Source organism: Balaenoptera ricei, chromosome 2 (assembly GCF_028023285.1).
Source record: "Balaenoptera ricei isolate mBalRic1 chromosome 2, mBalRic1.hap2, whole genome shotgun sequence".
NCBI lineage: Eukaryota > Metazoa > Chordata > Mammalia > Artiodactyla > Balaenopteridae > Balaenoptera > Balaenoptera ricei.
In genome coordinates, this window is record NC_082640.1 from 43,509,352 (window position 1) to 43,529,739 (window position 20,388).

General features: G+C 47.2%; 1 protein-coding gene across 2 annotated transcripts in view; it reads left to right on the top strand.

The window, feature by feature from the left end:
- SLCO3A1 (solute carrier organic anion transporter family member 3A1) overlaps window positions 1–20,388 on the top strand; it is a 323,676-nt gene that overhangs the window by 261,090 nt on the left and 42,198 nt on the right. For both annotated transcript variants that reach the window (XM_059912549.1, XM_059912548.1), the window contains exon 5: window positions 15,425–15,589. In XM_059912549.1, coding sequence (XP_059768532.1) covers window positions 15,425–15,589 — 165 coding nt within the window. The remainder of the gene's footprint in view (window positions 1–15,424; window positions 15,590–20,388) is intronic.

Sequence of the window (20,388 nt, forward strand, 5' to 3'; positions counted from 1 at the left end):
AAAAAAGTGCATCTTTTCTGGCAAAATGGTGAGACACAAACAGCGATGCAGAATGAGAATGAGGGGCCCCCTCAACACCCCCTGGTTGTTTCCGCATTTGGTACAGTCTCTTAAGAGGTGAGGATGACGACAGGACAGCCTCAGAGCTGCTCGGTATCTGTCCCGGCCCCCTCCCCACTGAGAGGTATGCACAATGCTCCCTAATTCAAGGACCTCTTCCTGCTGGATCCCCTGAAGAACTTGCTGGATTTTGGACATGGGCAGGAGCAAGGCTGGGGTGTTACTTCTCAGGGAGGCTGGGGTGGGAAAGAGGTGGACGGTCACCTCTGCAGGAACCGGGCACACAGCCAGGCCGCCTTTCAGCAGCTGCTGCCTCAGGCTTGCAGTGCTCGATTTAGAGATTTGATGAGAGTCTCTTTACTGAGATCTGTCTAATGAGGTGCACTTTCTGTGGAGACGCTTGAGAACCACGGAGAGAACCTCGGGTGACCTTGCACTCAGATCCCCGCTCTGCCCTTCACCGGCTCTGCGATCATTAACTTCTCCGCGCTTCTCTCCACAAGTATAAAGTTGTAACACCGTTCCTCGGTGACAGCGTGGTCGTGGGAATTCAGGCGCTGCCCTTGGAAGATTGTCAGTTAATACCAGCTGTTAGCCAGCGAGGAATTCAAAGCACTTGTGCTAATTCCCAGAAGAGACTAATTTAAGAACCTAATGTCATGTTTGACTCCATGTTCCGGGATGGCTTCTACCAAAGTCGTAACGTGGAATCGTAGATGATCTTAAAATTCATTTCCCGAAGGGCCAGAATGCTCTGTTAGATGAGAAGGCCCTCTGCTCTGTGTCCTCTGAGGTTGCCTTGGCTTGGACCCTCAGGAGTATGTGCTTCTTAAAATAGGCTCCCCAAACGGGCCCCCTTCAGGAGCCCCCGGGTAGTTGGAGGGTGGTGCCTGCTGACCCTCTGATAGCACAGCTGGCCACACAGTGTCCCAGGGACGAGATCCACGGCAGTAGATGGGGCTGGCTTGAGAGCGGGCCTTGCAGAGGGCACCTTGGACCTGGGTGGTGGCAGCCTTTCCAGGTATATCCTCATCCCAGGATGATGGCCCTGCTTTCTTAAGCCTCTGATGGAAAGAGCTATACCTGTAATCGCTCATCTTTCATCTCTGGGGATACACAGATGAAAATGATACAATTGTGCCATCAGAGAACTCTCTGTCCAATGTAGCGACAGACCAGCAAGTCAAAAAGGTGGCCTAATGTGATGAGAACTACAGTACCAGGCAGCACCATAGGTTATGGAAATACAGTCAACAGGCAGGGAAAGCCCACCTCTTGGGTCCAATGCAGAGCTGAGCTGAGTCTTGAGGGATGCCATGATTTCAGAATTCTCGGGCTCTGATTCAATCACTGGTTCACCCATTTGTTCATTCAGTCAGCATTTACTGAGATCCCGCCAGGCTCCAGGGACACAGCGGTCACCAAGGCAGCTTAGATCCTGGAGCAAGTGTAGTAGCAGGGGAGGCACGCAGTGGGCAAAGTCGAACCAATGACAAGATGAGCGTTGAACTTGCTGTGGCTGAGCTGACAAGTACGCAGTTGGGTAGATGGGTCTGAGGCTCGCTAGATCAGAGCCATCACAAGTTATGGCCTGTGTATACGTGGGCTCCACTTGGATAGTTAATGATTTTTAATTTAGAATTAGCAATTCCCAGGGGCATCAGGTCCATTAATGGACCTAAAGGATGTCCCAGCAGAAAAGGAAGGCAGGGTGTCTAGAAGAATCCCCAGGAGCCAGGGTACGGTGGAGCGAGCTATTATGCTAATAAATTTTACACATGCCAACACACGGAGAGGGAGCCACGGTGGTTTATATCCTTCATTTTTTCCACGTGAGACAAAATGTTTCTGCCACGTGGACATTTCCACCAAAAGCAGCACGCGACGCTGCCAGGCGCTCCCAAACTCTTCATCTGATTTGCAGCCTTGGAAGCCCCGCTGGTCTGCATACAGCCTGCAACACATTTACAGGTACAGATAAGCTAAGCATCGTTAACACATATCAGAGGAATTAACATTGCTCTACAGATCTATATGTTGCAATTTCTCATCCGTTTCATTTGAGCTTGCAGATGGGTTTCTTTTCTAGCCATCAATCTGTGTGCCCTGCCAAGCTCTACAGATAGCAAAGGGCCCTGAGAAGAACTGCCGTTGGCCCGAGAGCAGCCACTCCAACTTCCTTCCCTCTGGGACCAAGACACACAGCCTCTTCTGCTCCTGGGAGAGCCGTGGGGCTGCTCACCTGGGTTCAAATCCAGCTCAGCCACTTCCTAATCATACAACCTTGATCGTGTCATTCAACTCCTCTTGGTTTTACCGTGTGGTGTCTGGTGTAACTTTACAGCAGCTGCATAAGTTCAATATTAGGACTTACTACCATTTATAGGTGAGGACACAGAGCTCCTGTTCGGTGACAGAGGACTTCAGGCCTGTGATCACTTTCCAGAGCCCTCTTCCCCCAGAGCAGACTTTGAAGGTCTATTTCCAACAAAGTCGGCCACCAGTTGGGTTTTGCAATTGTTATAAGAAGGTGAGAGATGGAAAGCTCAGAATCTTGTTCCAGAACTGTGTAGAAAAGCTGTTACTTGTTGCACAGCCCAGACGTCCCCGTCTTGTGGTGACTGTCACATACCCATTTCACAAAGCAGGCAGCAGGCGAACAAATGCTTGGGCTTGTGAAACTCCAGCATCTCCCCCAGGTGGGAGCCTGCAAATCCAAGACACATTTTTGCATCTCAGCTGTGCCACCAAAGAACTTTTCCTTTCCTCCCTGCTCTAAAGCCCCTCCTCCCTATTCTTGTTCTTCAGAGCATTTTGCTGACTCACCTTTCAAGACCACCCCACCACCACCACCTCCCTCCTCTTGTGTTTAGTGCTGTGTCCACTCCTCCCCTTTCCTGCACCGTGAGCCCCTGGGGGCCGGGACTGCACGTAGCGTGGTCTCCTTGAATCTGGATGCTCAGAGTTTGCAGAATGGTTTATAAAAGTCTAGATCTGGTGGGAGGAAAGAATTCAGGGGACTGTTACAGACAAATGGGCAGTATTATCATTAGCTAGTGTGTTTATTCTCACATCCACAGTTGTGTGTTGCATTTGGAAATTGACTCCAGCGTCACTTGCCCTGGAGGGGCCTTGATGGTTAGGACCCGGGCCCTTTCTGCAGCCACGGGTGTGTCCAGCTTCCCCATCACGTTCTGTACAGTTTTCAGAACACCTCGTGCACTCTTCTCTTTGCTGCTGTTTCTGCCTGGAACGCTCTACCTCCTTTGATCCACTTCTGGGCTGGACTGGGTCCCTACTTTCCCAAGAAGCCCCCCCTATAGCCCCTCTGCGCTCATGCCCCTGTCTGCTCAGTACTAGATTAGCTGCATTCCTCTGTTGCCCTCAAAGCCCCCGCAAAGCACTTGGGGTAACCCCACTACACAGTGGCCCATCTGTTTGCCTGCATCTTCCCAAAGCTTGTGGCTTCTCCAAGGACACGAAGCTCTCATTCATCTTTTTTGTTCCCACTGCCTAGCTTAGTGCCTGGCACATAGGTGATACGGATTGAATGAATGAATGAGTAAACAAATGAACACTTTCTTGCCAGTGCGCGCGCACACACACACACACACACATACACACATAATAGCAGCTAACGGTTGTTTTTCCTACACCAACATATTTAATCCCCCCCAAGCCCATGAGACATTGGTACCATTTTACAGACCAGGAAATTGAGGCTTACAGATGGAAAGGAAAGGCATTTGAACCGTGGGAGAGCCTCAGTGTCTGTCTTCTTAACCATGACATTGTGCTGCATCTTCAGGCAATAAACAAACTCTCTTAAAGAAAAAGTGACATCAGCAGGTGCTAAGTGACCTTTCAACAGCGTGTACTAAAACTGTGACTGTGGCTACAGACGTGTCCTAAAACAATGAGTCTTCTAGACAAGGGTCCAGCTAAAATGGGAGGGAAGGACAACTTCCTGCAAGCATTGGCGTGTCCTGACCCTCTGATGGACTTCCCAGCGGGGATGAGTGTCACTGTACCAGCAGCTTAAAATTTGAAGGGAGAGCCCACCTTTGATCACTGAGTGAGCAGAGCAGTCAAAAGCTGAGCGCTCTTGTCTCTGCGCCTTTCATGTTGACTGCCAAGTGGCTTCTTCCTGTCCCAGAAAAGATAGTTGCACCAGGTGGCAGCCGGTGATGGCTGAGCTGGCAAGGTGGGGGTGGGCCTTCAGGCTCAGAATCTTAAAAACCGTGCCCAAAATATGGAGTACAGCTGATGACTTCCAAAGCACTTGCACAGACCTCCCACTTGGCCCCCATAGTACGGCTGATAACGTGCGTGTCGTTACCAATCTCCATGCCACCCATGGGGACACGGAGCTCTGGGGGGTTAAACCTTGCACCCAGGTTCCCGCAGCTGTGAAGGATGCAGCTGGGACCAGACTTGGGTCTTAGACTCTCAAACCCGAACTCTTTCCTCTGTTCCTCTATTTCCCACAAAGATCCACTCAACTATTAATGAACCAACCGAGAAGGAAAAAGGGACCGGTCTGGGGTGGATGGAACAAAAGCCTTTACTGTGTTGGAGAAACTTCCACTCTTAATGTCCACTTTCTCCCTCTTCAAAAGCGGAAATGCAGAGCCCGACTCTAGAGGACCTTCATTTCTAGGGGAGATGAAATCTGCCTGGGTTGGTATCTTCCCCACTCCTCTCCCCACCTACACCCCTAATACCATCCATCACCGGGTTCTGCTGACTTTAGCACCTAAATATCTCTCCCTCCCACTCATGGTCTGTCCTGTACTCCAGTCTGCCTTACCCCTCCAGGCTGTCATCACACTAGGATGTGTTCAGAATGCGTCTGATCCTGATAGATAGAGGTCGAGCCCTTCAACGTGGCCACCAGCCCAGTGAGATTCTGCCCCTCCAGCCTCTTCTCACACCTGCCGCCCTGTTCCCACCATACCAGTCTCACCTTGCTGGCCTCTTTTTAGTCCTCCGTATTCCCCAGGCTCAATGGACTTTGCATTTGCTGCTCCCACCCCTGGAATTCTGATCCCATCTTCAGACATCAGCTCACACGTCATTTCCCCAAGGACATTTTCCTGACCTCCTGATGGCACCCCCTCCACGGCATGCTGCTCTCTGTGTCATGGTCAGAATGTGACCTTTGTAGGAGTGATCACTTCCTCCATAAGCTCCATGAGGGCAGGGACCACATCCGTCTTTGCCCATGCCCTTGTACATGGCCGACGCTCAGTACACATCTGATAAATGGGGGATGCATGGATCGTTGCACACAGGTGCTGCCCAGCCCAGCACGGTTTGCTGCTTTCCCTAAAGCCGTCCTCACACACAGCCCCTCCCAGAGTTGTGGCCTGTGTTTGACCCACCCACAGACACTGGCTTAGCAGGAGCTCCACCTGTGCCGAGTGTCACGGCTGGCTCCCAGGTGACTTACCTGTGTGGGGAGGAGGATCTTCTCCTGGTGCTCCAGCCACCAAATCAGAGGGTCTGCCAGCCCCGTGGCTCAGGCTGACCTGCACTGTGCCTTTGGGTGTGTGTCTTTACTTGCCCATCTTCCTAGCGGGTGTCTTGCTGCTTGGGCAGGGTGCATACTCGCCCCCCCACCTCTGTGCCACCCACTGTTCCCACGGGGGCCCCACGTGCGTTGGCCTGTCCGTGGGACCCAGCTCATGCCTCCGGCTTCCGCATCTCTGCCAGGCTACCTCCATCATCTGCCAGCCAGCAGTCGGTTTCTGCTACATCTTTCTTAATTAAGGGCCTGTTGCCTTTCAGCATAGTGTTATTGTGAGGAGCCTGGTGATCTGAGAGTCCTTGTTCTGCAGGCTAAAACGGCTGAGTGTTTTTTATCGTGCGATTCATCTTCAGAACTGTGCTTTCCCCTCGTGTGGGTTTCCTGTTAAAGTCTTCTTTCTTGATTCCGTGGCCAAGGAAACCATCTGCCTTCCCAACCACTTGGAATTCTGTGCCAAGCTGTGGTTCAGAGGCTGCCGTGTCACAGGTGTCATTTTTACAGGTCCCCAGGGTCCAGACTGGTCAGTGGTTTCATCGTGTTCGTATCAGTGTTGATGGAGGATGCGCTGGGGGTTATATCCGTGAATCAGTCACGACTCCCCGTCTCAAGTTATTTCAGCAAAGCGCCTGAGGTGAACATAGGTGAGGGCACCTAGCACGATGCCTGGCCCACTGTGGATGCTCCTCGTGGTTCTGGAAGGAAGGGAGGGAGGGAGGGAGGAAGGAAGGATGGATGGAAGGAGAGAAATAACTAGAAGGCAGCATTTCCCAATGGGAGCTCCTTGGAACGTGAGTCCTCTGAGATGCTCAGAGAAAAACAAATCAACAACAATACCAAGGAGCAGTGATTACATGGCCAAATAAGTTGGGAAACCATATGTATACTATGATGCTCTTGGAGAGTCATAGAATATGTTTGTGTTAAAGGCTCTGAGAAGGCCAGCTCTAAGGAAAGCTGGCTGACTTTGCTTTAGTCTGTATTTCTCAGACTTATGGGATCCCAGGACTCTTTTATTCGTGCTAACTCTTCTGGCACTTATGAAGTGTTGCTATGATACAGGATAGAAGGTAGCGAGGATTATGGGAGGTTCAAAGGGATATAGTGAGGACCACAGAGGGAGGATTTGAAGACAGGTGTGTGAAGGATGCAGCATTTCAGCCTGATCTTGAAGGATGAGCAGGATCCCCGTGGATGGAGAGGAGGGGAAAGGCTTCCGGGCTGGGATGCCTGAGATGTGCATGGGAGGGAGACATCTGGTTTTGGGAATAGGATTTAGGGAAGGTCATGATAGAAGGCAGGCTGGTCTCAGCTTCCACATCCAGCAGAGTTCCTGGTATCCAAAGCTGCCCAATAAGTCTTTGGTAAAATTATGAATGAATTATTGAGGACCTTCTCATTGCCCTTCTAATGAGACTGGACTTTATTTTATGAGCCATTGTTTCCCAACTAGGGATTTGAGTCAGCATATCATGTGAGCTTTCTTGAAACACACATATTCAGGGGCCGCATCCCTACAAATTATGATTCTCTGAGTCTATGGTGGAGAAGGGGGATGAGGGGAGAGGTGATCCAGGCATCTGGATGTCTTTAAAGCTCCCCAGAAGATTCTAAGTGAGCTCCCAGTAGAAAACAAATGTCAGAGCTGGTGGGGGTCCCTTGAGGGGTCTCCACCAGGGGTTAATTTCTCTGACAGTTGCATATAAGATAAAATGGGGGAAGTGGCCCACTGATGAAATAAACTTGGGACAGTCTGTGACATGACTCTTGGAGGTTGACATTAGCATATTGAAGGCTCTGAGAAGACCTGCTGTAAACCCAGCACTTCCGGAAGTAGCATTAGGAAGCCTAGGTTTAGAGATGGGCACGTACGTCAGCTTGGGTGCTTGGCTTCACCGTTTCTTTTCTGGACACCGCTGTTTCTCTTTCCAGACTTTCCAGGAATGAATTCTCCCATCATTAGCATTTTTGTGAATGTCAAACGCAGTGAGCCCGGCCACCACTGAGGTGGGGCGCCCTGCTCCCAGAGAAGGTTCTAGGGGCTGGCGTGAAGTTATAAAAGTGGCCGTTTGCTTACAAAAGACTCTTGATTTCCTTAGTCATTTTCTGTCTGCGGCCAACATGGAAAGATGCAATATTGGGGTCTGAATAAGAGCCTGCTGCTTCCCAAGCTCCTTTCTCCACCTCTGAAATCATGTGGTGATCATGTTTCTGACTTCACACTGCTGATGCCAGGAAATGACTGGGGTGGCCCCAGTTTAGAGCAGCAGCTTGCAGATGCTAGGCACGCCTCTGTGGACACTTAGTTCTTGCTTTAAACTGGCTAGTGGGCAACCACACTGCTCCTCCTCGGTGTGGCTCTAAGGAGCTGGTGACTTTTAAAGAATCGGTGGAATTGATGGGCTCTGGGTTGTCCTAACCGATCCACACCCATCTGACACTTGGGTTCCACTGTAGATGCTCGTTTCCTGTGCTGATGGCTTCTTGTTTGTTCTTTCAAACCACGACCTTCTCCATACAAGGGAGACACGTGTTACTGTCTGCCTATTACCTTACTGAAGATGGGCAGACAGAAGCCTGGTAGTTACTGCTTTCAAAGTTAGCCGTGAGAGGGTGCTAGAAGCTCCCCTGGATGCCCCGGGCAGAGATTGGGGGATGGGCTTCTCTGTAGTGATGAGGCCACAGGGGGCCCAAGGCTGCTGGTCTGGGGCCAAGTTCATGGTAGGCGCTCGCTTCCGGGAGGCACCACGGGCCTCCCCTCCCACTGGGATTTCCCCCACCCCTACCTACTCAAGGAATGGTTTGGGCACCTCCAGAATCAGTGATGGAAATGACCATATTAGCTAATTATTCCCACTCTCCTTGCAGCCCATGAACCTGTGGAACATCACGAATGGTGTGATCATAAATTGGTCTCTGTTTCTACAGCTAATGTTCCTTAAGAGACTATGACAGTTACCTTTCAAGGCTATGCAATTCATTTGTTTCTTTATTGGATTCTTTAATCTACCTTGCATGTATTAAGCATCTGCTCTTACCAGGCACGATGCCCACGTCTGGAGATGGAGCTGCTCCATCTCTGCTCTACCTGAGAGCACCTGGCTCCTCCTATGAGACAGACGGGAGGACCCAGACAAGGGAGTCCAGTGGGGTCGGTGGTGCGGGGATGACAGCGTGCCCTGGGCATGTGGGAACCAACTTGGCGGCTGGTGAACATTCACGCTACCCCATGAAACTTCGTTTTTCCCAGGATTCGCTCTACCTTGGCTTCACTCTTGTGCCTCCATGATGGTGTGTTTTTCCACTCCATTATTTCTTCCTTCCTCTTTCATGTTTTTTTTTTTTTTTTTGGTCATGACTTGAATACTGTTATTTATCTCACCCAGATCCCCCCACCTCTCTTCTCTTCTGGTCATGGGTCTCCTATGTTGGGAAGCACTTCATGGTGGCTCACCTTTCAGGAAAGTACTTTTCTGTTGATTCGAGGCCCCACCCAGAAACCTGAAGATTTAGAGATGAGTCCCGGAGTACAGGCAGAACTGAGTTCAAATCCACCCTCCTTCACTTCTCGGTTTTGCATTCTGGGATGCGGACTGTTGGGTTTCAGCCTCTCAAGGGAGCCTTGGTTTCCTTGGGTCTAAAATGAGGATGGTAGGACCGCCCCCTATTGTAATAGTTGTGAGAGTTAAAAATGAGAAACTTTGCCACGGTGCCCATCCAACACTGGTTGCGAGGCAGGCTTTGGCGGTCATTGTCATGATTCCTGAGCAGTTGCATAGACTGGCTCCATCTCCCATCTTGGGAGGTGTTAACCATGCTGTATTGACAGCAGTGTTATTAAAGAGAAAGAAAGTCAAGGCCAACTTCAGTAGAGAGACTGACGGCAGAGAGGTCTGAGGGTCGAGGGGAGTATAACTGAGCCCCACAGTGAGCACTTCCCAGAGTACCTCCAATTCCCAGGAAGGGCAGTGGACAAGGACTTGTGCCTCCTGACCCCCTGACCTGCTGAACAGCCCCCTGCAGAAGGGGGATCTTCTTGGAAAGCCCTTGGCTCCCAGGAGCTCAGTTCACCTGCTCCATTCTCTTCCCCACTCTACTCATCACATCTGATCACATAGGTATTCCTGTAGGAAGCCTGTTGTCCTCCTCCCAGCCCAAGGGCTCTCTCCCTAACATAGCCAAGGATTACTTCTATTATATTGATTACTATTAATCCTATCGGACTCTTTTTTACTGAAGTATAGTTGACTTACAATATTGTGTTAGTTTCAGATGTACGGAAAAGTGATTGTTATGCATATATATATATATGTATATATCTATATTCTTTTTTCTATTCTTTTCCATTATAGTTTATTACAGGATATCAAATACAGTTCCCCTTGCCATACAGTAAATCTTTGCCATTAATCCCATCAGACTCTTACCTGTATTCTAGACTAGAAGCCCTGGGCCACATGCTTTACATGCAGTGAGTCTCATTTCATGTTTATGGCAATCCATGGGATAGAGCCATGTGCTCTGGTCAGTCTTGAAGCCAGAATTCAAATCCCAATGACCTGGCTCCTTAGACCAGGTTCTTAGCCATTATTTTATACAACCTTATTCAGTGAAACCTTTTCTATGGTACAGGACTCTTCTGCAGGCTCTCCAATCCTTTCTTTCATTCCTCTGTCCCCCTCCCTTCCTTTCCTACTTCTCTGCCTTCAAACGACATGGACTAAGCCCTTAGTCATGTCAGATCTGTTCATTTTCCCTAACCCCAGTGGGAATGTTTTATTATTCTTCATTCTAAGAATTAAGCCGCAGCTTTATTACCAGGGGCAGCCTGCATGCTTAGTCCTCAAGCCAACATCAGCACCCCTCGGAACCCAGACCAGGACAGCACAGTGGTTATAAGCACACTGTGTGGCAGCAGGTGCCAGGGCGTGAGTTTCTGCTTTGCTTCCTTAACCATGGGGCCACTGTCTGCCTCAGTCTTCTCATCTGTAAATGGAGGATTTTAATCATCCCAGGAACACAGTTTGTTGTGAGGATCATACGAGTGGATGTGTAAGCAGTTAGAATGGCACTTGGCACACAGGAAATGCTCTGTCAGGGTTAATCCTCATGACTTCTCTAAACCTGCCTTTCTCCCTCTTGGAGAACCCACAATTTTCCAAGAAGCTCCATCCTACAGGACTGCCTTCCAAAGACTAGCAGTAGCAAATTTGTTTTCCCTGGAGATCACTCCCCTGCCACTCTTCCCAACTTTGTACCATTCCACTAGTAGCAGCACCGTGCTCCTGATGAGAGGTGAAAAGGTTTCCCTAGCTGTGAGGCTGCATGATACAAGCCCGCCTGCCTCCTAACCCAGCTCCCAACTTCTGAGGCTAAATCAGAAGGTGAGAGGCAGATAGCTCTGGGAGACTGTAGGTGTTTGGTAGCCTGGTGTGGCCTTGGTTCACCAATTTCTATTTGTCTGGGCCACCTCATTAGCTACTGCCACCTTGGAAAGTTAGCATTTTATGGGCTTAACAATCCATTTGCATGAAAAAGCTTGGAACACTGGGATAGCCCTAGGATCAAGCTAATTAATACCCCTTTTCAAATTGGGGCTTTGGAGGGTAGATTGAACCTTTGAAAAGGAATCTTCTTTGACAGTACTACAAGTCATTGCAATAAAACCCAGGATGGGAGGAAGAAACTGGGAGGAAAATAGCTGAACACAAGAGGAAGCTGTCATTTCTGGAGGCGAATCGGCTGGGTATAGGCAGAAAAAAGAATGCTCTTCATGCAGATGAGGCCCACTGAGTCTTCCCTGGGCCTTCAGTCAGATAATTCTCAAACTTAATGATTTTCACATCTAATCCAAGGCAAAATTAGTCATTAGATATTGAAACAAAAGCAGGCAGGCTCCTATCTTGACAAGGAATCCTTCCAACTGAAATGGAATTATCTCTGGAATAATTAAAATGCTTGCTGAAGTATGAAAATGTTCCATTAGCTGGAGTTGCCTTTGTTGAGAAGTGCCCTCCTCATCCCCAAATAAACCACGATGGCCATGATCAAGGACAAGGAGGTACCGAGACCCAAATAGTTAATGTGATCAAACTCGACTCCTCATTGGCATCATTTCTGAGCCAGAGAACATAGTTCCTAATTGGAGGATGCTGGTGGTGTCAGCTCAGCAGCAGTTTTATTTGCAAGCAAGTGTGGCTGTGGTGCTTTCTCCTACTGAAGTCCCCAGATCTAAAGAGTCTGCACCGTAACAAAGAAAATGAAGCCTACAATAAAAGTATGGTACAGGATGGTTTTCCTAGAATGTCCCCAACATACTGAGTGTTTGTCAACAGTGTTTCCGAAGTTTAGATATCTTAATGCCAAAAGACTACAATGATGGAGCAACAGTTTTATTACCTGCCAAAACATGAATAGCTGTGGGCTTTCAAAATCATTTATTACAAGGAAGTGCTGTGGTCGCCCATGTAATCCATACCATTCTCTGTGAAGCTTGGTGTTGTGTGACATAATCAACCAGTCCCTTGTCACAGGTACATTACACCATCACAATGTGCCAAACACTATAGCAAATCAGCCTTCACTCATTAGCAGTGATTTATGACGATGGAGTCTTAACATCCAAGGGGTTTTTTTTATGAAGACAAATACTTACTTCATTACCTTCTGTTTATGCCCAATGTATTCATCTTCTATATTTGTCAAACAGTACACATTTTTGAACATTACGCAATCAACATTCCTCTAAATATTTTTACAATACTTAATAATGTGAATTTAACAAAGGAAAATTTTCCAACATTTAAACATAGATTTTATTTATTTATTTATTTTTAAATTTATTACTTATTTTATTTATTTTATTTTTGGCTGCATTGGGTCTTTGTTCCTGTGCGCGGGCTTTCTCTAGCTGTGGCAAGCGGGGGCTACTCCTTGTTGCGGTGTGCAGGCTTCTCATCATGGTGGCTTCTCTTGTTGCAGAGCACGGGCTCTAGGCGCGCAGGCTCAGTAGTTGTGGCGCACGGGCTTAGTTGCTCTGCAGCATGTGGGATCTTCCCGGACCAGGGCTTGAACCCATGTCCCCTGCATTGGCAGGCAGATTCTTAACCCCTGTGCCACCAGGGAGGCCCCTAAACATAGATTTTAAGTGTACCATCTTCTAGACAAATATTTGAGATGACATTTCTAAAAAAGTCAGATTATTGTAAATGCTCGAAACCCTGTAAAAAATGAACAGAACACACGCATAAAGGCCAGTCCCTTGCAATAAAGCAGGTATAAATATATAAATACCATGGATTTAAAGTTGTTTTCTCACCATCTTTATTTTTATTCATACCATTTTTAAAGTTTTTGTCTTATTTTGTGCATGTGTGCACATGCATTTGTTTAATCCAAGAGTTACCTTCCTAAGAGTTTAGTAGTTTAACGAGAAACCACCGTGGAACAGCTGAGGCCACCAGCTCTGGTTGTTGTCTGGTTGTTTCTCAGTTGGGATACAGAATCAGATTGCTCAGCCCACAGTGATTCTGAGCCTCCAATCATCTGGCTCAGTCCATTCCCATAACTAAGTTCCTTTTAGTATGTCAAAGGATCCTTAAGTCCCTATCTTATATAGAGATTTTCATTTTTGAAACTTGGTATCTTTCCCAGAAATGATCAATTTTATGTTGTGTGTATCTGCCAGTTCCTGACCCATTGTTCTGTCATTTTGATTTATTGAGCTTGTCTGTTAACATTATTAAAAGCTTATGTATCTCGTATTATTATTTTATTCTAATTAGTTGGGCCATTTAGAGGTTTCATCTCCTAGGAAATGAGATTGAGCCTGTGTAATTAGCTCTCTTCTTTAGGACAGCTGGCTTATTCATCACCTTGGAATGCAGTGTTAGACCTTGCTCACCTGTTTATTTTGTATGACCATGGGCACTGATTGGTTTTTCCTAGACTTGGAATAGTACTTGCTTCATCTGGGACTCTGTTTTATCTTTTTCTATTTACACAGGTGGAAACAAGTACACCACATGCCAAATGTTCCTCATTATTATGAGTACAGCAGAACAGAGGTCCCCTAACTTGTCACTGGTACACCACTTTTACACATTTTTGCCTATTTCCTTACCACCTGTACCATTATTTACATAACTTTCTCTTTAAATAACTTTAAATCTTAAAACTTTAAATCTTAAATAACTTTAAATCTACTTGTTTTAACCTAGCATCATCTTGAGCTATGGTAGCCATGAAACCATGCATTTGATGTATCAGTTTTATTTCAGTTAACTTTTTTTTTTTTTTTTACTAAGTGCACATCAAAATAATGGCATAAGTATTGAAATTATCGGGTTGTCCTGATACCCCCAGACCCCTTGCATACTGCCAGGATATGTCATCACTGCATAGCTGAGGAGATCTGGTCAAAGACCATGTACAAAGAATTCTAATGGCTGGAAAGAGCCAAATAATGTGATTACATTCAAAGGATTGTAAGAAACCCAAATCTCTCATTTGTAAAAGCACCAAATTAAAAGGAAATCTGAGTGGTTTATGAAACCACATACTTTAGGAAAAATAGAGTATAATAAAATAAGATTGAAATGCATCACCTCAACAAAACCTGCTTTAGCTCCATTGGTAATTAAAGCGGTCCACAAGCCACAAAGCACATTTTCCCACCATCAACTCTCATCTGAGCCCTGAGCATCAGGGCTGGGTGGGCAGCAGATTCTAGGTTGCCTTGGGTGTTGAGGAAAGACCACCTGAGGAGTAAGGAAGAGATGGAGCAAAGATCTGGGTTCAGAGCATTTAATGGAGGGAAGAGCCCTGGTGCAGAGAGCTGGGTGGGGAGGACCAGGTGCAGGTGGGGCTGAAGCAGAGGGAGAATGGAGCGTGGTCAGATAGCCAAGGGGCAGACTGTGGGCCATCGGACCAAGTGTGGACTTTGGCCATTGTGGAGTTTTGAGTAGGAAACTGATTTGAGCTGATCCCATTGACTACTGCATAGGGAAGGATTATATTGGATCAAGAGTGAAAACCAAGACCCTAGTCTTCCCCAAGTGAAAGCTCATGGAAGCTTGGCCAGGCGAATGTGGTTGTGAGGAGGAAGGGGGGTGGTGGGTGGGTGGAGGTTGGATTATATATGTATTGTGTGTGCGTGTGTATGTGTGTATGCATGTACATACACTATAATTTCATTTCTTTCTTGAAACTGTTAAGATGAAATATATTTTCTTAAAAGAATAGATACATGTATATGTATACCTGAATCACTTTGCTGTACACCTGAAACTAATACAACATTGTTGATCAACTATATCCCAATATAAAATAAAAAATTAAAAAAAAAACAAGTTGCTGAAAAAAAAGATTAAATATATTTTCTTAATACATACCATTATAAATATTCATCACAGGTATATTGATAATATATACTTAGATGTATTAATATAACATAATTAATACATTTATAATTTATAATATGATTAAGTTATAATTTCCCTTTTGAGAAACAAACCCCAAACTCCTCTGTCTTTTTTTTGGATGGAAATAACTTGTGATGGCTTATAGAATAGTGTTTCCAGTGTGCTGTAAAAAAAAAAAAGGCATGGTGTAGTTTCTCCTGCTTTAGCAGTTGTCAGTTTAGTTGACAAAATATCAGCATATCTTTTGAAGCCAGAGTTTTCACAATTATGGCTGACTCAACAGGTTATAGACTTTGACCTGAGCAACAAGGTGACTCCTGATGCTGTTTACTGAGATGGGTCATATTGGGGCCTTGGGGGCAGAAGGCCTGGGAGTGCAGTGTGTGACCTTGGTCCTCTGCTTCTCTCCCTGCAGTGATCCCGAAGGTCACAAAGCACCTGCTCTCAAACCCTGTGTTTACCTGCATCATCCTGGCCGCCTGCATGGAGATTGCAGTGGTGGCTGGCTTCGCTGCCTTCTTGGGGAAGTATCTGGAGCAGCAGTTTAACCTCACCACCTCTTCTGCCAACCAGCTGCTCGGTGAGTCTGTTTCTCAGCCTCCCAGGAGGGTGGAGAGAGGCTGTCACTGCTTGTAATCCTATAAGAATTGACCGAGACCCCCCAAACAGCCCAGACTGTGCTGGCCCTGCAGAAGCATATACATGTGGTCAGTGTGCAGAAGAATTTCAAAGTATTTTCTTGGAGTAAGATTTACTTGCCTGAGACAATTGCTAAAAGTACGTGATAATAAAGAGCTACAATATAAAGTGTGCGTAGGAAGCATTGTGACAGGCCAGGAAGTCTATACATCGGTGTGAACTGGACAATTGGGGGGAAGATGTGAGGAAGGAAGCGGGGAATCAAGATGGATCTTGAAAGTTTAGTAGGCTTTGGTCAAGAACATAAAAAAGCAAGAATATTCTTGGCAGCATAAAACCCACGGTCAGCAAATATAGAGGTTGGAAGCCATATGCTCCCCTCTATCCCTGTGCCCATGGCAGACGTAATTAATGGGTCATGACACTCCTTCTCCCCAAGCTCGAGCGTGATCTTACCAGTCTTCTCAGCAGTAGACTACAGGAATCTGTTTCCAGTCCTTTGGAGCTGACATGCTAAAGAAAACCAGTTTGCCCTCATGAGAAGGAGCATTCCTTATACGCAGTAGGGAAAGTGGTCTCATGGCAGAGGAAGGAGAATGAAGGGTCAAGAATGACTTCCAGGTTTCTGACTCAGACAAGGGGTGGTACCGTTTGTGAAACCTGGAAATAGCAGAAAAGAATCAGATCTGTAGGGAAGGTTGTGAATTCAGAGTTGAAGTTGCTGAGGCCATGGTATATCTACATGATGTCCTGTGCATGGTTGAGGGCTGAAGAAGAAGATGTGGGTTGCATCGGTTTGTGCATGGTAGTTGAGGACACAGGAGTGGAATTTGCAGAAGGAAAATGTGTAGAATTAGAATAGAGAGGGTGAAACACTGCCCATAAGGAAATACAGGAGGCCATAGAGAAGTTCAAGAAGGAACTCCTGAAAGAAATCCGTGGATCACGGGAGTCAAGGAAGAGACGATACCAAGAAGGAAGCTGTCAGCAGCATGAGAGCCCACGCGTGATGCGGCCTCACATGCCTCTGGTCCCTTCAACAACCAGGACGTCTTTCAGCCTGTGTCAGGGCTGTGTCCATGAAACGGCAGCAGGGGAGCAGCTCACAAGAGGGAAGGAACAGCCAGTGGCTGCAGGACACTTTCCCGAGCTTAGCGGTGGAGGGACGGAGAGAAGACATGGCGGGCAGTGTGTGTTGCAGTCAAGGGAGTGGAGTAGTGACGGTGCTGTTGCTAAGAGACAGTTGCTATTGTGACAGGAAGGACTTGAGCAGGTGTCTAAGCAGAGGGGAAAGAACCAGCAGAGGCGATGTGCAGAAAAGAGAGGGAGTATGGCGGACAGCCTTTGACAGAAGAGCTCATCTGTTCTGAAAGTGCAGAGAAGGAGAGAGACATGAGGATGGCCCCTGAGAATGTGACAAGTCCGGCCTGGCAGTCGAGAGGGCTCCAGCCCCATGGAATTATCTTCTCTGTTAAGTAGAAGTAGATCATGTCCTGAGAGAAGTGGGCGAGGTGATATTTTCTGATCTACTCCTTAGCATTTCCTTCACAAAATGGCCAATAAACCCATGTAAAGGTGCTGACCCATCATGAGTCATCAGGAAAACACATATGAGCACCATGATGAAATACTAGTCCATGTCTGCCAGACTGATAGTACCAAGTGTTGGTGAGGATGTGGAGCCACTGGAACTCTCATACACTGCTGGTGGGAGTGCACAATGGTACAAGCGCTTTGGAAAACTCTTTGGCAGTACCCATGAAAGCTAAAAGCATATGCTTACGCTGGGATCCAACCATTCCACTTCTGGGCATAAATCCAACAGAAATGAGTGTTTAGGTCCACTCATTTATATATGCGTAGGTAACAGTATCCAAAACAGCTTTATACATAATAGCCCCAAACTGGAAACAGCCCAAGTATCTATCGATACTAGAATGGGTAAGTAAATTATAGAATATTCATACAATGGACTGTCATACAGCATGAGAAAGCAAGAGCTTGTATGCATGCCTCAATGTGGATGGATCTGACAGAGTTGAAAGACGTCAGACACAAAAGAGTACATATTTAAGAGTTAAAAAGAAGAAAAGTTAATTAAAGTGATAGAGGCCAGAATGATAGTTACCCTTGAGGGTGGAGGGAATGGGGGCACCAGGGAGCCCCTGGGGCTGCTGGAAATGTTTTAGTACAGGGGTGTATAAAGGGGCAAAAATTCATCACTGTTCCCTTAAGCTTATGCACTTCACTGGACGTAAGGTATCAAGTTAAAAAAAATTAAAACCCTACCAGCAATGATGTGGCCAGATCCCAGCACCTCTCCCTGGGAGCTGCTAGGGCAGCACAAGCCTTGTGTTTTTCTTTTTTACTAATAACTCTCTACCGTACACTATTTTATAAGTATTTCTTCCAAGAGGTATTAGCAAGATGCAGTCAGCCCTTTAGTAGCTGTCTGACAGAGATAGGGTAAAATGTGTCTCTCTATAATTAAAGTTATAACTTCTTCATTATACCTACAATCTCTCAGGTTTTGCCCTCCAGCACCCAAAGAGTTTATCTCTCACTTCCTGATTTCTTTGCAGCAGCTCCTTACATTTTGATTACATTTGCTTCAAAGTTGGGGCTCTGTTCTATTTCAGGACAGATTTCCAAAGTTTTCTATCAACAAACAAATCAGTAGTCTTCAGGGCAGAAGGTCAAAAAACAATCTCGCCTTCCTGCACCTGTTTCTGTCCCAGGGACTCTGTCTGTTAGAGCACTTGCACAGGGAGACCCTCTCCCGCCACGTGGAGAGGCAGCGTGGTGGCCCATCTGTCGGTCCGTCCATCCGGCTGGCAGCCCAGGCAGGCAGGACACGTGCCCTCTCCCTGTGCCCTGCCCATAGCATCAGTCTGTTAGCATGAACTCTGGAAGGCTGGCTGCAGGAGGGGCTGGCAGGGGGCCTTTAGGGGACAGAGAGAGGCAGCGGAAGCGTAAGGCAAGGCTCGTGTCCAAAAATGCTTCATCAGTAGCCCCCTCAGACCCAGGGGATGGACCCCTGCAGTCATCCTGGGCCATCAGCGCTATCTCTGGGCCACCCATGAAGTCATCAGCAGATGGGGCAGAGTTCAGAAAAGAGCAACACAGATGATTAAGGGCTGACGGCATTGATTTATGCGAGAAGATAAAAAGGACTCAATCTGCATAGGTTAAGCTAATGAGGATGGAGTTTGGGGGAAGTTCTGATAACTGCCCGCATGCTAAAGCTGCACACATGTCAGGGAGGGAGAGGGAAGGCTGATGATGGCTTGGAGAAAAGGTGCCGAAAGCCTGTTATTGCCATAGTTACCATCATCACCAGGGGCCGCTCCCTGCTGCCTCTGATGGAAAATGGAACAAAATGCAACCTGCTCTCTGGGCGTGGGCTCTGGTCATCAGTATTCACTCACACAAATCCAATCTGCTCGCTGTTCCCTTCATCTTGAAAATAATCCCCAAGCGCCCACTCTGTGCTGGGCACCGCGCTAGGCACAGGGAGCCGGGACTGAACAGGATGGAACGGTTCTTGTCCTCAGGGAAGCTGCATCTTAGGAGGGGGAGAGAGAACAAGAAACAAGAAAACCAGAAATACCTGAGGCAGCTTCAGATACTGGGGAGAGCCATGCAAACGATAAAACAGGGCAAGAAACAGTAGGAAATCCCAAATGGGCTGCAGGACCACTCTAGATGGGGTGGTCTGGGAAGGCCTCCATGATGAGCATAGGGCCCAGCCAAGTAAAGATAGAGGGTAAGAATGTCCTAGAAGAGGAAACAGCAAGTGCAGAGACTGGGGGCTTGAATGGATTTGGCCTGTTCCAGGGAGAGAGAGGAGGAGGATTGGGCATAGTTGGGGGAGCGGTATGGCATGGGCTATAGACAGGCAAATAGGGGCGAGGTCCTGAGGATCATCTATACCAGGACGAGAGAGAACCAAGCACAGATCATCCAAGAGCATCAAATAATACAGAGATACTATGTTTTTCAAAAAGTGTGATTTGTGCTATTTCCTTTGCAGAGCTCAGCCTCCCTGATTGTTTTTCTCACCCGAATATTAAAATTAATTTGCATTCCTTTAGCACATACCAGCTGATTGATGTAGTCAGTTGACCTAGAGGTCTGTTGATTGGCAAGGCAGAGGCAGCCTAAACTGGAAAATTGGCCATGCACAATCTACATGGTAGATTAATGACACACAGTAATTTAAAGCTGAGTTTAGATGAAGTGAATCGGAACAGAACAAAACCAAACAGGAGATTGGAACCCTAGGATCCTTTGGTCCTCCTAAGATGCCCTGAGTCTCTGAGAATCAGAAATAACAGGTTTATGGCCCTGCTGCCTTGCAGATAGCTCTGTTGATAAGAAAGGGAAAAAAAATATATGCCAATTACTCACCAGGAGCTATGAAACATATTGATTTGATTGATGCTGCTTCCTGAGAGGTCGCGGGGCTGGTTAAAACACTGTCTCCACAGGCTGGTGAGTTCTGGGACCTTTGTTTAAACAGCCTCCAGACTTCCTTGCCTGAAGAGTGGGAGAAAATCCCCAATTTGATCCCCTTTCCCGCACCGCCTGGAAAACGCACAGAGGGCACATCACTGCTCCCTGATACTTTCCTCAAATGCGTGTGCGTGTTCCCAGCTGGTCTGACTTGTCTCTCAGTTGTTCCCACACCAGCTGGGTGTGTTTCCCACGAGGGTTCCCCACTTAGCATGAAAGGTGTAT